The sequence below is a fragment of the Micropterus dolomieu genome, linkage group LG12, assembly GCF_021292245.1.
Source record: "Micropterus dolomieu isolate WLL.071019.BEF.003 ecotype Adirondacks linkage group LG12, ASM2129224v1, whole genome shotgun sequence".
Lineage (NCBI taxonomy): Eukaryota > Metazoa > Chordata > Actinopteri > Centrarchiformes > Centrarchidae > Micropterus > Micropterus dolomieu.
The window spans coordinates 24,194,776-24,211,724 of NC_060161.1; the positions used below are offsets into that span (position 1 = coordinate 24,194,776).

The 16,949-nt window shown below is 37.1% G+C and overlaps 1 protein-coding gene across 8 annotated transcripts in view; it reads left to right on the top strand.

Annotated features, from left to right (window-relative positions):
* LOC123979808 (SLAM family member 8-like) overlaps nucleotides 1-13,977 on the top strand; it is a 19,034-nt gene extending 5,057 nt beyond the window's left edge. Inside the window, exons 1-10 of one of the 8 annotated variants that reach the window (XR_006827333.1) lie at nucleotides 2,047-2,063; nucleotides 2,217-2,271; nucleotides 6,951-7,141; nucleotides 9,110-9,421; nucleotides 10,182-10,466; nucleotides 11,536-11,646; nucleotides 11,779-11,837; nucleotides 12,004-12,069; nucleotides 12,843-12,973; nucleotides 13,159-13,977. Coding sequence is in view for 7 of the 8 variants with exons in the window: in XM_046063903.1 (XP_045919859.1) it covers nucleotides 7,006-7,141; nucleotides 9,110-9,421; nucleotides 10,182-10,466; nucleotides 11,536-11,646; nucleotides 11,779-11,837; nucleotides 12,004-12,069; nucleotides 12,843-12,920 (1,047 nt within the window). In the remaining variant the exon portion in view is untranslated. The other 7 variants (XM_046063903.1, XM_046063906.1, XM_046063908.1 and 4 more) reach the window with 7 other exon arrangements.
* Nucleotides 13,978-16,949: the final 2,972 nt, after the last annotated feature.

Here is a 16,949-nt window from a genome sequence, read left to right on the forward strand (position 1 = left end):
AAAAGTTGGAGACACCGTGGTGCTTTCATCATGCTTACCAAGTGAAGGGGTCACCGTGGCAAGATGGAGATACAGAGGGTCAATAATTGCAGAAAAAGACAAGGTTGTTCCTGAAATAGAGCAGTTCAAGGGCAGATTAGAACTAAATGCCTCAGACTTTAGTTTAACACTGAGAAGCCTGACTCTTAAAGATTCTGGTGATTTCAGTTTAAACTCAGAGGTAAATGACAAACAAAGGGACACCGTCACCATCAAGCTGCAAGTTCATGGTAAGATTCATCTGTTTCTGTAAAACTGTGTCAGTAAATGTAGTAAAGTCAGATTTACTTATTTAATAGCATTATTGGGAATTAAGTGATTTATTTCCAAACCAAGAATCTGTCTAAACTGAACTCACACAGTTCTGTTTATTGTTACACACAATATTTTACTCCAACAAGCATGAAACCAAGGAAGAAATTCAACTTTAAACAGCATTTTCAGAAGGTTTTGTCACCTTGATACTGTCTTCACTCTGTCACCCACCTGCCTCAGTAGAGCCCATAACTGAACAGCCTGTCCTGACTGCCAATTCCACCTGGAACAGCTCGACTAACTCATGCACAGTTTTACTGGAGTGCAGTGCAATCTCTAACAGCAGTGTGACCTACAACTGGACTGTGAGGAGCCAAATAATAAGTGGCTCCAGGCTCCAATACGTCATCAGGCCACAGGACGGAGACACAAATTTCACCTGCACAGTTTACAATTTCCTCAGTGAGAAGTCAGCAACCAAAACAGTGAAGTGCAGAAACGACATACAAGAAATAAACACACATGAATCAGGTATGTGCTCAAAAAAGAAAATATGAATTGCATTTCTTTTGTACCTGTGTATTTTAAGGCTTTTAAATCTGTTTCTCTTCATTGACCGGTCTGTTCTCTGCTAGTGAAGTGATGTATCATTCAGGGAACGGCCGCAGCAGCAAGTTGTAAAGGTTGAACCATCATGCAGCCAGAAAGCGCTGTGCACATTCATGAAAGCATTTCAGTGTGCTCTTTTTACTCCACACCCGTCAGTGATAATGCAAAAATAATGATTTAAGTGTTTCGCATCTTAATGTACTGCTCACTACAGAGTGTACATAGACTATTGAATGAAAGTCAGAGAATAAATGTAATTGAATATAATGAATTTCAAACCTCAAATTGCTTTATTCAGAAATTACTGCGGATATCTGAATACATTGTCGCTTCAGCTTTGATACTCGTAACAAAGTCCCACTGGAAATGGATGTCACCAATGAGAGTTTTGGACCCGCTGGGAAGTGTTTTTGTTAATCAACACAGAAGAACTCTCTAGAAATTTACTTCCTTTTCAGTAAAGGACGTTACATATTACACATACATTCTTTTTAAGGAAATTGTTAGATAATTTAAGTTTATTATACTATTGCAGTGTCCAGCTCCTCAACTCTTGTCTGGTTGATTGCTGTGCCGGTTATTGGAATTGTACTGTTGCTGTCCCTGCTTTGCTACACAAAGTCAAAGGGTGAGGCCTCCTCCTGGTGATGTTTGCTGGTTAACACTGATTATTCGAAATCACGCAATGATCGTTGACGGCGCAGTTGTTTAATTTGCCATGTGACATTTGTTTCTTTTTCACAGATCCATGTTGTAACAGGTCAGGTCACTCTTCTGTCATCTACAACTTAACAGTAGCAATTCACTGTACCGTATCTTATTTATTTGTATTTTTTTTTACCTTTTGTTGTTTTTACACATAACTGCTCATATACAATTTTAACATGTTCAGGCTCACCCAGTCTCAAACGGTCAACCAAACTGAAACTCAACAGCCTGTATACTCCTCTCTTCTCCATGGTCAGTCTGCCATCCAACCCTGTTTGCTTTAACTATTTTTAACCCTTTAACAAAATTTCTAGCCAGCTGTTTTTCAAAGAAAATAGCTAGAAAAGTCTAAAAGACGGGGAATTTAATATGACCTTGCTCTGATTATCTCTGACCTGTAGGTGATGGTAGTATCTATCAAACAATGAGAGGCTCTGAAGATGCTGGAACAGGTACTGTATAAAACTGAATAATAGAAGAGGATATACTTTATTTAATCCCACGAGGGGAAACTCTGTGTATAATGTTTATAACGGTAAATAATGTGATGCTTTTTAATAACTCGGAGGTTAAGATTTGAATAATTCAAAACGTTCTTCTTTCAGATGGACAACCAAGTGATTACATTAATGTCACATCTCCATCTGATCTTGGCGAGCAGTAAGTACACAGAAAATGGCACTTAAATAACAGCATGTTCTCAGATCTAATATTTGCATATAGTCTCTCAGACGTGTGAATTTTTGCCACTTAAAAAAGCTATGGGTGCATAGGTTTACTTCAAGCTCTAATATTTAAACATAGTGTTAACACCACTATGTTTAAATATTATCTAAATGTGGCTGTCAGAAAAAGGAAATGTGAAGGTGACTTGCACCCACCCATCACTCAAAAGTGCCTTACTTCATGTGAAGCTGCTAATGTCTAGAGTACTGGAACACTTACAAGATTATTTCACTCATTGATTAAAAAACACTGCATTTAGCTTCACCTTTTTTTGTATTCTGTAGTTGTGTTGCATTCTAGTAGAATATGAGCATCGGAAATCAAAATTTTTAAAGAGTAACTTAACTCCAGTCTGAACAGATGTGTTTTGCTGTCCTCCTCTGGCTAAAAGCTTCAGGCCTGGTTCACCTCTGACCTCTGGGTATGGTCAGAAATGCCCTCTATTGTAACCACGCCCGGCAATTATGTCACAGGGTCTTGGCGTACCTCTCTCTCCTTCACCCCCCAACTGTCGAGGCAGATGGCCGCCCACCCTGAGCCATGGTTCTGCTCGAGGTTTCTGCCTCTTAAAAGGAAGTTTTTCCTTGCCTCTGTCGCCTAGTGCTTGCTCTTGGTGGGAACTGTTGGGCTTCTGTAAATAACATCACAGAGTACGGTCTAGACCTGCTCTTTTATGAAAAGCGCTGTGAGATAACCGTTGTTGTGATTTGGCGCTATATAAATAAAATTGAATTGAACCTGTACTTTATTGCAGTAAGGTGAGAAGTAGTGGATCTCAGCAAAAACAAGATTTTCAGGAGGAGTTAAGTTACCCTTTAAGAACAATCACAGGGAACTAAAGATATCTACTATAACACTGTAGGGTTAATGTTGCTTCAAAGTTTTAAAATGTGTTGTGTATACATGATATGAAGTGTAATATAACCTTGCCTTTATGATCACTGACATGTAGGTGATAGCTGTGTGTACGAGTAAATGAGAAGTACTGGACGAAGAAGCTGGCTAAAGGGGACAGTACATACCCCTTTAGTGTCGTGTTTTTCTCCAAATACCATCTGTCGATGCCTCTCAATCATTCATTTGTTGTTGGTTTTTTTTTTTTGTTCTTGTTTGGTTCCAAGTCCATAAAGAGAAATGCATCATCAATACAGCAATAGAAGCGTACATGACATGAAAACCAATATTCATGTTTAGTCACTTATTTGATAATTATATAACTGCTTTATGATTTTTTGATGATAAATGACGAGGGGATGAATGAGCATCTAATCAGAATTCAGAGAGATGGCCCAGGGAAGGACATCAACAACATGGACTTTGTGTTTTTTTTTGTTTGTTTTTTTGGTAAGCATTTTCTTGTCACACTGCTGAAATGTTGTCTTGGTGCATGTTTACATTTTTAGCCACTTGGTGGTGCCATGTGGTTTCCTTTCACTTAGTGGTTCCTGTGGTCAAATGCCCTTGCAAATGCATCTGAGTACATGCACAATGCATAACTTAATGCATGAGCACATTTAATGTGTTTAACTATAATATCATTGGATAAAAATGTTTTGTAGAATATTTTCAACAACAAGTTAAAATGTTTAATTCAACATTTTGCACCTTTTGGGCAAACGAGGTTACATGTTGTTCCCTATACTACGTTGTATTTTACTATCTTTGCTATCTTTTATTTAATGGTCAATGCCTGTCAGTATTGTAATTACATAGAGATTTGTTTTAAACTAGTTTTATGTCAAAAATGAACGAGCAGCCAGTTGGTCGAAATACTATTGTAAAATAAATAGACACATTTGAACTCATCTGGTTTGTATTTCAGAAGGATGTGAACGGTCAGGGTGTGTTGTTAACCTTGTGTGTTATATCTTGGTTCTGTTTCTTTAATGACTCACTGACCAGCTTCACTTTACTTGTATTGTATCACTTCTCCTTTCCAAAGTCACCAAACATGTTAATGTTGCACTTAAGGGTTTTACGAAGAAACTGGTCAGCTAGTCAGTCAACTGTGAATATCCAAATCAAGAAACATTGCTCAAAATAAATGTAATCTAAATGGAAAGGGACATTTTAAATTGAAAATATTATGACCGAGAGGAGAATGTGATTCCTAAAAAAGAAGTTGACACAGTTAATCCACTCGATTATCATGACTCAATAAAAAAGAAAATAGCACCTCCCGCCAGCAAACAAAGAGTCTTCTTTAAATATTTTCAGGAAGTATACTCACTGTGTAGACGAATGCTCTTTTCCATTCGACAGTTTTTGAAGAATACATGCAAAACAAGTCAAATCAGTTACAGCTTTTTTTCATTGCCAAGAACATTAACATTTAGAGGGGACCATCTATTTTAGATTTATTTTATTTACACTATGGTGTATAGATCTCTTTTTATTGTTTTTTTTTGACAAAAAGTCCTTGCTGAATGCCAAAAAGAAAAAAATAATAAGACTAAGAGCCTGCAGCCATGCTCTGTGAGGCGGCACAGCAGTGCTTTGAGCTGTTTACAATGACAATGCTAACATGTTGATGTTTTGCAGGTAAACTTTGTCATGTTCACCATCTTTGTTTAGTTTGCACTAAAAACACAAAGAACAGCTACATTGTCATTTTAAAATACAGGAGAATTTATCCTGTGAGTAGCCAGCCATGGATATCTAAAAATCAACCTCACGGTGGTGCTAGAGGAAAAACCAGGGGATCACAAAGGTTACTAGGCTCCATCCCAAGCAGCAATCTTTAACTGACAGGTGAGTGCTGTCACAGCTGGATAGCTGTCCTCTGGGAACTATGGATATATGTACAAAGTTTCATGGCAGTCCATCCAATGCTTATTGAGATATTTCAGTTTGACGAGTCATTGACCCACTGACACAATAAAAAATATTGGTAATTTATAAAAAAAAAAAGTGACAGACAAGAACAGGCTGAATGCAATTGCTCTTTAAAGTGGGTACTCTGAGACTAAGGTGAGATTTCAGTGTCACAACAGCAAAAAAAAAAAGTGTTCACAAGTGTTCACCAATCTGAAAAGGTGAGAATCTATGGAGAAGTAACAGAAGCGCATGTGATTCTAAAATAATCTGTCGAACACAGTTTAGTTGGCTTCTGTTCGTGCGGGCAGCTTCAATAGGCCTACAGCGTTTCACATTGTGGGGTTTCACATCATGGTTTAACTGTGAACAGACCATTGCCTTGAAGTTTATAGGAAATCAAGAAAGGTTGCAGGCAGTGCACAGACCACCTGCAGAAACCCCACGCAGTTGTTGAGACACTGCAGCATGAACAGTAGTTATAGGTCTTGATGAATAGTGCCCTCATATCCTAATGTTCCTTCATCATTTGAGTTTTTGAACTTGTGATCATTTTTATTTTCCTCCTGAATGATAAGACTATACAGTATTGTAATAGTATGCGAATAGAAAATAAAATGAGAAAAAGAGCCACTTCTATGCACCGTGCAGTCTTACTTACTAGTTTTGAATAACATTTTAAAGTAAATCTCAATGAGCTTCATGTTCTTTAGGTAAAAGTAAAGTGTAAAATCTAATTTGGACTTAATTATTATACTTCTATTTACTTTTAAAGGAAAATACACCCACAAGCTAGTCACAACAAGTTTAATTACTTTGTTTAATAATTTCGTTTTTATATCATTTGCATATAGTATCTTTAAGGCCCAGCTTTTAGACACATTTAGTGAGACATATAGCGATCAGGTAGTCAACATGTACATTCACCTTCTTTTAAATGAGCACCATCATTCGCCTGTGATGAGCCACAGAGATAGCCTTTTATCTTGATGCTGGGTAATTCACTTCCCTCTATGTTCAGAAGTGCTCCAGACAGCGTACAAACCAATCAGAAGTTCCGCTTAAGATGCACTCAGAAGTTTACCTTATAATACAAGCAGGTCCACTACAGAGTAAACATAATGTTTTTATTTACACATCGTGTGGAGGAGAATAGCACTGAACAGAATGCAGATGGGGCAAATTAATGAATTAATAATAAATACAGCATCTTGAAATATCAGCTTCTGAGTGTGCAAAAGGGTGCAGGTCCTTCCTGAAGGACTCTGAGCCCTACTGGTTTTTATTCTTGACATCTTATTGGACTTATTTACACCTGCAGCATTCTGTACCAAAACTGATGCATGAAGGGAAAGAAAAGTAATCACTTTACCATCTCCTCGTCTAGAAGTATCTGATGACACGATGTGGTTTCCTGCTCAAACATTTTCACATGTGGACCCTTACCTTGAGTCTTCCACATCTAGCTCCGATACAGTTACCTTCAGTAGTCTGTACATTATTTGTTAGCTTGAGTTAATTCAGGTTAAGTCTGACATTATATAATGTGGGTTCATGACTACCAGAGTTTCTACCAATCATGGACATCTAGTTTTTGTCACCTAATAGAAACAAAATAGTGCTATGGTAGTACAGTGTAATACAATGAAACAGCTGACCAATCTGACCAATGTTCCTTTGTTAAACTTGCATTTTTAATATTTCTCATGTTATGTTCTCTCTGGTTTGGCTACTTTTTAAATGTTAAATGAACCGTTTATCAGGCCTGGCCTCTTCTTTTGCTTCTTCTTTGTTGACAGGAACCTTCCCCCACTCTCCACCCTCTTTAAAATTTTTTTTAAGTGCTGACTTGTCATGGCACAGTTTGATAGACAAGAAGAGGAAACAGACGTTGTTCCTTTCCCCGCAGAGATGGTTGGTGGTCGGCTTCGTTGCCTGATAAGCGTCTTTAAATGCAGTGCTGTGCTGTTTCTTGGGGTCTGCCTTCAAGGTACGTATGATTAGTACGTTTATGACTTTTAACTGTTGTGAATATTTATTTAATTTTTTTTTTTTGCCTGATGCACTCTGCGATCTGGTACTTAGTAGATCATGTAGGAAGAGCATGTAGGTCAAGACTGCAGAATTTACCAGATGTGCGCACATCATCTCAGGAAATGAGTATTCCTAGGAAGAAGCATACAATTGTCTTGTGTGTTTGCAAAGGCACAAGAGGACTGTGTTTAACCTGTGAGATATGCAGCTGTGGCTTCAGAGCGACTGTAGCAATATACTGACTTGAGAACTGGCACATCCAAAGAGAAAAAAAATAATTCAAACAGCTTTAGTTAAGTAATTTACATCAACATTTATTGAACGTTGGCGCCTCTCACTTTTTGTGAGTGGTTTTGATTTCATGAATAGGCAAAATATACTCTTTGCGGATATACTTTGCATTTTTTTGGTATACTGTCAGCAAATTTCCTGCTGCATCTGCTTGGCTACAAACATTAAAATGTTTTCGCAACTCAGAGATGGATCATACTTTCTGTTACTTCCTCTTTGTTTTTTGTGAGGTTTGGTTATTTTGGTATACCTTAAAACAAAAAGTACCTTAAAACATACTAATATAGTATATTCTGATAAGCCATACTTGGTCATGCAGTATATGCAGTAATTCAGTTGAATACATGACACATGGACAAGGGGGTATTTGCAGAAGTACAAGAGAGAAGAGTGAAGTGTTAATCAAATTTCACCACTGCTCTGCTTACAATTCAATACTGTGTCAGTAGTTAGTTTCTAGCAAGCACATAGTGGCTTCATTAGATTCACTCACACACACCTACACACGCATAACATGACGGCAAAAACAGGTGAACCTTTCCAGAGAACTTTCCACCAGTAGCAGCGGCACTGACCGAAAGTGACGAACAGCACAGAATAAAGCCAGCGTTCATTTTACCTTTGTCACTGAGGTCAGAATCTGCGGTTATATACTGCCTTTTTTTTTGGAAATGAGGCAATAGTGACCAGGCTGGCTTCAAACACTATAACTGTATGTATTTTTAACATGTCCATATTTCTAAAGGAAACAGTTGTTGATGTTTGTCAGCACAGTCCCGGCAGCCCATATGACAACTGAAAAGATGACTCATATGAGCGTTTTCTGATCCTACCGCCCAGTATAAAATTAAGTCAGGTAGCTACATTTATTTGTTGAGGTTGCCGTGTGCTTAGGCAGGTTCTTGCAGGACACAAAGGCAAAACAGATACTGTCTCACAGTATTTATTAACAAGGAGGTGAACTAATGTCCAAATCCAACAAAGATAATCCACAGAACAAAGGCAGCAAAATACAAAGTACTTAACAGAATAATCCTGGAGATCAGGCTGATCAAAGAAAAACGCCAAACGAGGCAGTACTAAGAGGCTGGCAAGCAGACACACATGACAGAGAGACGAACAACGAACCAGCAAGGACAGAACAGAACTGAAATGGCATTTATAAACTGGCTAACGAGGAGGGCGGGAGCACAAAAAGGTCAGGCACACAGGGTGATTGACCAGGGGAACAGACAGAACACAGACAGGCCATAATCAAAATATACAATAAAACAGGCAGTGAGGCAAACTGAAACAGAGCAGACAGAAACAAAGCATGAATCAAACACCACACCACAGATTAAGTACAGAATAAACCGAGGCCCAGATCACGATCTGGACACGTGGTGACTGCTGATATGTAGCAGGATACCAACACATCCTGAATGAAGATATTATGTATGTCACATTATGATGTCATGTCATCATTTGTTTTATGCCATGTCATTTATGTGATGTTGTGATTAAACGTGTTATGTTTAATGTCATTATATGCTCTGTTACTTTATGTTAAGTACATTAACATGCATTATTACACTCTGCATACTAGGCCTGGAAGCTCAAAAAGGTTATACTCTGTGCTTATGTGTTTCAGATGTGGAGGCTTCTAGCTGTGTCATCCATAGTGTCATCCATAAAAAAGTTGGAGACACCGTGGTGCTTTCATCATGCTTACCAAGTGAAGGGGTCACCGTGGCAAGATGGAGATACAGAGGGTCAATAATTGCAGAAAAAGGCACGGTTGTTCCTGAAAAAGAGCAGTTCAAGGGCAGATTAGAACAAAACGCCACAGACTTTAGTTTAACACTGAGAAGCCTGACTCTTAACGATTCTGGTGATTTCAGTTTAAACTCAGAGGCAAATGACAAACAACAGGACACCGTCACCATCAAGCTGCAAGTTCATGGTAAGGCAGTTCTTTACCCAAGTAATGGTTTTTAAATGATGATTTATTATTAATTATTAAGTTGGTTTACTGATTAATTCATATAGAACAGATACCATAACAATGATAGCAGAGAGAACTCAACACATGAAGAGGTTTTCTATTTGCTTGCTTTGCCTGTGCACCACTTTCGACCACCACAGTCTACTGACGTTTAATGTTTGTGGTGCCTACAATATTTGATTATTGACTGTCTCTGTCTTTTCTTACTAACAGGCTGGTAATAACATTGCCAATACAATCATACTTGGACATTTATTCAAATTGTGTCCACATAATATATATTTTCTTGGTGGCAACATTTGTTACGCTCATGGATTGCCAGTGTGTAGTCTGTTAAAATGAGCCTGTCCATAATCGTGAATTGATTTTGCTTCTTTATTATTTCTTTTCGGCCTGTTATTCTGATTGTTGTTGATATTTACTTTGATCCAGTGTTTCAAAATACTATCTTTAGCAACTCTTCGCCATTTGGTTTATACAGAGTTGTGTTATGGGAGCAAACAGAGAGGATTTATCAGACTTAGATTTGGAATGAAAGGCTAAAAAAAGGATTTCCACTGATATGAATTATGTGTTTAGTGGGCCTAGTTCTGCCATACATGGAATTACTGGTGGGGTTTATTTGTACATTGATAATGGATTTACCAAATTAATTCAGATTTTTAGCTGCAGTGTCTAACTAAAAACTGCCTCTCTCTATCTTTTCCACCTGCCTCAGTAGAGCCCATAACTGAACAGCCTGTCCTGACTGCCAATTCCACCTGGAACAGCTCGACTAACTCATGCACAGTTTTACTGGAGTGCAGTGCAACCTCTGACAGCAGTGTGACCTACAACTGGACTGTGAGGAACCAAATAATAAGTGGCTCCAGGCTCCAATACGTCATCAGGCAACAGGACCGAGACACAAATTTCACCTGCACAGTTTACAATTTTCTCAGTGAGAAGTCAGCAACCACAACAGTGGAGTGCAGAAACGACACACAAATAAGAAACATACCAGGTAGGTGCAGAAAAGTTGTTATAGTTTATTAGTGTTGTCTTCATGGCGATGTTTTTGATAATGCTTTTATGAATCATAACGTGTGATGATGAAGAAGATAAAGAGACAAAGGAAGTACGGCAGGCCAATTTGATGTGTAAATGGTTTCACTTTTTTATCTGTATTTATATTGAAGCTCTTCACAAGTCTTATTACAATGTGACCGGTCAAAGAGATTATTTCTGCACCCTTACAAATCATTTTAAATCTATATAATACAACATCATGTTGCATTTTCGGGGTTAAAATATTAAGATAATTATAGTGAAAATGTAATAATTTTAAATATATGTGATTATTTTCTGTGTAGTACAATTATAGTTACTTTTTCTGACACTTTTCTGTTTCTATTAAGTAAAATGTTTTAATTTTGAATATCTCAAATGTTATTTCCAATTTTTTTCATTAAATTTTTGCTAGTTTAAGCCAAAATTTAATATATTGCTAATGTAGTTCTGATTGGTCATCATTTCAAATAAAGGTGCCTTTACTTCCTCACAATTAAAGATTGAATTGCCTTAGACAATAGACAATTTTATGTAAGACAATTGTATTAGATAAAATACAAAAATACAAGACCAATGCAATTGTTCATGCAACTGAGTTATGACAAGTAACTTGGTTTTCTCGTGTATTGTCCACAAACTCTAAATTTCAAGTGTGACCCAGTTGTTGTCTTATTAATATATACAGTCTGACATCTTGTCAAGCTGATAAATGATCCAACAGCTTTGAATGAGGAGAACTTAGATCATAGTGGTGATGTTGATGATTAATATCATAATTTCTACTTACTGTTATTTCAGTTTGACTTGAGATTAGATACTGTTCTCACACGTGTTCTTTTCTTATTAACTAATATTAGTTAAAAGTGAAATTTCTGTAATTTATGTTGTGGTTTGTTTTTATACTCATTGTATACACACAGTAGAAGTCCTGCTTTATCAATTCTATTTGACCTTGCACAAATGTGATGACTATTACTTTTATTCAATCATAATAGTAACAGTAATAATTTTATCATTTGCAGAGGCAGTAGACTTTGTCGTTCTCCTGAGTTTGGCAGCAGGAGGTTGTTTGATGATTGTCATTGTAGTTGGAATAGTGGTGGTTGTATGTCACAGCAAACAAAGACGAGCAGGTGAGTAACGCTACATTGAATAGCAGTAGTGTGTCCCTTTTAACTTTATAATGTCAATAGTTTATTTAAAAATATGACTGATGTGTTACTTTTTTGTGTGTTTTGCCTTGTTTCGTCATTAAAATCTACCAGGCAGCGACTCAAATGACCTCACCGTGTACGCTGATGTCACTGAAATTTCAACTGAAGATGTAAGTAGGCTATGCTTTTTGGATTTACTGTGTGCACATTGCTTTGAACAAATGACCTGCATCAGTTTTTGTAGGAAATGAATGCTTGTTGTAAAAGGATGAAATGCATGTTTTACCCAGTTTCTCATGTCCTATTTTTGTGATGCATGCACATTCAAACTTCCAGGGGACCATGAAGCCATGCTCAGTGTATGAAACCATTGACAACAGAGTCTATCCAGAAAAACAAGCGGTAAGAACAAAATCTTTATCTTTGAAGTTCTTGTAGATGAAATTGTAATTTGAGTTTACTATATACTATATAACAGCCAGAACATGTAGCCGCAGTTACTTTCCCCTCCGTTATATTGATTATATGACAGTGTACATTTTTATGATTTTATAGTTGTGTTTATTTAAAGGTAAAAAGGACCATGAGCATGGTTCAAGGTAAAATATCCACCTAGCTCTTATACTAATGGAATGACTGCTGATACAAAGATAGTCGTACTGTGGTCACAAGCAGCAGCTACAGGATGATGGTTAATATTAAAATGTTACAGAGGAAAGTCATCAAGTCAGTAAACTTTCTGCAATGTCAGTGTCACAGTAATATACACAGTATCTCAAGTGTGTTAACCTTTGCCAGCAAGAGCAAACATTGGATACTGGTCAGGTTCAGACAGCAACATTTTTATTTATTATGAGTTAAATGTTTTACTTGTAGGAGAAATCCATCCATCCATCGTCAACCGCTTATTCTACGCACAGGGTCGGGGGGTGTAGGAGAAATATTGTTTATTAATATTTCTTCTTTCAAAAGCTACTTAGCCTCACTTTGACGTACGTAGGTGGCAACTTGAAGATATGGTAGATAGAGATCCTGAATGATGAAATTATGCTTGCGACATTTCTTCCTCACATTGCACAAAATGTTTTAGAAACTGATTCTTCATTAAAATGAGTCTTGTATTTGATTGTGAAGCTGATGAGTATTTTTTTTACTTCTTTTTCTTTCTCTTCTAGCCCCAGACTGTGTATGACAAGATCCAGCTTAATCGCGTGAGGCAGCCCCCCACGTCGCACTACCAAGATGTTTCCTAGAGGGCCATAGCCTGATGTATAGCTTGAATTACTCAAAGCAACATTTGCAAAAGGTGCAGCCCAAAATATTTAAGGGTAATATGAGGATATAAAAGTGCAACACTTGGCATAAAACAGTACGTAAGACCACAACATCATGTTTGTGCATGTGTTCTATTTTTGATTTTGTAAAACTATTGCATCTTCCCCTTATTATCCATCCATCCATCTCATCGTCAACTGCTTATCCTGCGTCCAGGGTCGCGGGGGGCTGAGCCAGTCCCAGCTGACATCGGGCGAAAGGCGGGTACACCGTGGACAGGTCGCCAGTCCATCGCAGGGCTCCTCTTATTATATTGCTTATAAACAATATAATATGTTGCCATTATATAGGGAGTGCCTAATGCCCCAGTTGTATTAATAGTGTAAATTCTGTAAATACAAATAATATATTGTTTAAATGTTTTATGTGTTTTGTATGTCTTCTAATGTAAGAACTGTACTTTGTAAGTCATTTGTGAATATCAGTGATGGAAGAAGTATTCAGATCCTTTATTTATATAATGTTTAATCTACAACAGTGCATCATATTCTATCACATCATCACATGTTTGTTACCATTTCCAGCTGATGCCAGTTTGTTTAATAGTATATTTATCTTAGGAAAGATGAGAATTTTCTCAACACATAAAAACACAGAAATATTCACATTTAAAATAACCAAGTATGAGGCACATGTTTTTTTACTGAACATGAAGGTCATGAAAAATTGTAATCTGAAAAATAACTAGTAACTAAAGCTGTCAGACAAATACAGAGGAGCAGAAGTATAAAGTTGCAACAACAAAAAAAGGAAATCAAAGTACTTGAATTCATCCTTAAAGGCAGTTTTAACTGACGTTAATAGTTGGAAGTAATCAATTACCGTGGCAACCAGATAGCAGTTCTCGGTATGTGTCAAGGTCTCCTGCTCTGTTGAACTGTGTGATTTTGTCTCTGGTATAAAATAATATACTTGATCTTCTACATGTAAAGTTGACCTTTGGTATAAAGATAAATACTAAACTATTTAAACATATTTTAAATCTGAATCTGAATTATTTCTGTTTCTGTGTCACAAGAAACCATATTTACATCACCGCTACTTATATCACACTGACGATGATGATAACTTATATATAATTATATATCTATACCGGCTATACAACTTAAAGGCAGGTTGTCTGATGGGCCTCAGACAGGCACATTAGGAAGTCCTTACCCTCATGCGTTGATGTTGAGAATGTGGTATTTACACGTTTTATAAAGCCTCATTTGGGTCACAATCAATTAAATGACTCACATTTTATGCAGTTGTGATCATGATTGAACAGATTCAGATTACATTGCCAGTTAAACATGTCTTACATTAAACTATTCATTTACTCTAATGTTTATGAATTGCAATCAAGACAACATGACACATAATAACTGTAAAAAGTTAACCCCACCGCAAAAACACAAGATTGGAACTTTTTGTAATATATATACCAAATTTAAATTGTCAAAATAAAAATATACCAACTGACACATTTAAAACTAGAAAACACTCACTCACACTAGAGAATATGTAGTTACACTCTTCAGCTGGTAGATGACATTATTGAACTTTTTGTAATATTTTTTTGCAAGCATGTTGTTTTATTTTAGTCTCCATGTTTAAGCACATTTCAATTCACACATTGCTCATAGTTGCATTGCATTAAAAGCCACAGCTTCGTTGCACTTTGGCCAGATGGTGGGGCTAATACAATGAACTTAATGATTTGGCCTGAACATTTTGAACCTTAAGTCTCAGAAACAACATTATTCTTTCTCCCTGGATTCTGTGGTCCCTGAAGAAAACTGTTTCACATTTTGTTTTATATGGCCAATATTTTGAATTAAGTCCAAATCTGTTTTTTCACTATTCTTTCAAAATTTTTGAGCAAACACCACCAAATTTGGCACAAAACATCTCTGGACCGAGCCAGAATTTTTTCTTCTTCACATATTTGATATTCGATACAGGTTTGCTCAGTGTTTTAAGTGGGCAAAAAGATTCCTAGTACCCCCTATTCACAAGTTGGCGTGTAATGTAATGTAATGTAATCTTAGTATTATATCAATATATTTTTAAGTTACACTTTATTTGTAACATTTGGCAAGAAAAATGTTCTACCGTGGTAGTCAGTCTTTCATTTGTTAATGCTATAATATTATAATAGTTCTAACTTGTGAATAAAAATAAGCATTCATGCATAGGGCTGGACTAAGACAAAAAATCTGCCCTGGCATTTTTGGCCAAGGCGCCCCACCAAAATCGATCAGACCCCTCACCAATACACCATCGTTCCATTTAGGGGGTCAGATTAGGGGTGTGATGAAACTGAGATGTGACAATGAACAAGATTGGTGTCCATGACTAGACATGATTATATTTTAATAGATAATATTAATATTGACCTACTATTTAGAAAAAATATTTATATTTGAAATATTGAATTGGGAGGTCTGGATTCTGGAGACATTATCTGCACCAATTTGTGGTGGAAATGTGTTCATTTTTGTAAAGGGAAGCACAAAATTCAGGTGGCAGGTGACAATTGTAAAAAATATAATAAAATATAATGCAGTGATCAGTAACTTATTATTATTTTTTCCTTTACAAATGCTTTCAAAAAGTGGTGGTTACATGTCCCCAGGGTCCCCAGTGTGAATGACCCTCCATCCCTACAGGCTGAGCTACTCGATGCTTACCCTTCACCTCCAGTCTCCTCCTGCTATCTCTCTCACTCGGCCCATCACTTTGTCACTCTGTCACTCTGTTTCGCTATCACACGCCTCTTCTTCTGCCTGGCAGTGGCCGTCACAGCTCTTTTTCTACACAGGGTAATGCAGCTGATGTTGAAGCAAACTTATCAGAAACATATCGTTTGTTTTCGCGCATTTGGCAGGACGAATGTTTTTTTTTTTTTTTTGTGGCCCATAAAGCAAGAAACGGAGAGCAGAGGGGTGGGGCTAGTAGGAGATGTGATTAGGCCGGCCCAATGTCAGTAGGCTATAGAAAATTACAGTTATATAAATAAATAATTTAAATTACACTGGCCCCAAAGGTGCCTCGGCCCACGGGCATTTGCCCGGTATGCCATACCAAAATAGCCCTGCAGTAAGCACTTGAGCTTCTCCCTCTGTTCCTGCAGACAGAGATTAGCAGGCAGGGAACGGTTGACTCTACCAGCAGCTTGCGAGAAGTGCCTGTACACAAGAAAAAGTCCTATATGTCAATGAAACATAGAAGTGCCAATACTGCATACCATTGAGTATATGTATACAATATATACATTTCCTCATTTGCTATGTGCAAGGCTTATATTACTAAAAGTCTCCTGAACACTTTGTGCTACACTTTGTGCTATCACATGTCAACATTTGGTGGATATGTCAACATGTCAATATTTGGTGGACATGTGATATGATGATGATGATGATGTGATGTTTCTGTGACCATGACAAATTTGGTCCCATTTAGCTAATATTTGGTGCTGTAGCAGTCTGATTGTCTATATGTGTGTGTATGACTGTTCTTCCCATATCTGAAGCTCTCAGCCGCTCTGAAGGACCACGTGCCACAAACTGACAGTGCATTACTCATACAAACTTTCTCCTTAAGCAATGATTGATTGATTCGTTGATTGATTGATATCTTTATTTTGTAAAAAACTAAGACACTTCAATGGAAAATGGTATAATACATTTGGCATCCATACTCATAATATGACTTGACAATATGACAAACAGTGATACAAAACAACACTATGTCCTCAAAGCTAACTAGTAGCCTACAAAAGTATTAGAGAATTAATATGATTAATAAAGCTTTGAAACTAAGGGCCGGATTTACTAACGTGGCTATGAATTTACCTTTTATTACCTGTTATGGGTGATTTACGAAGAATTATTGCTAGATGACAACAGGTGCAACCGCAATGGAGGTGGGAGTATTTAAATGAAGGTTTTGAATGTTTTAAT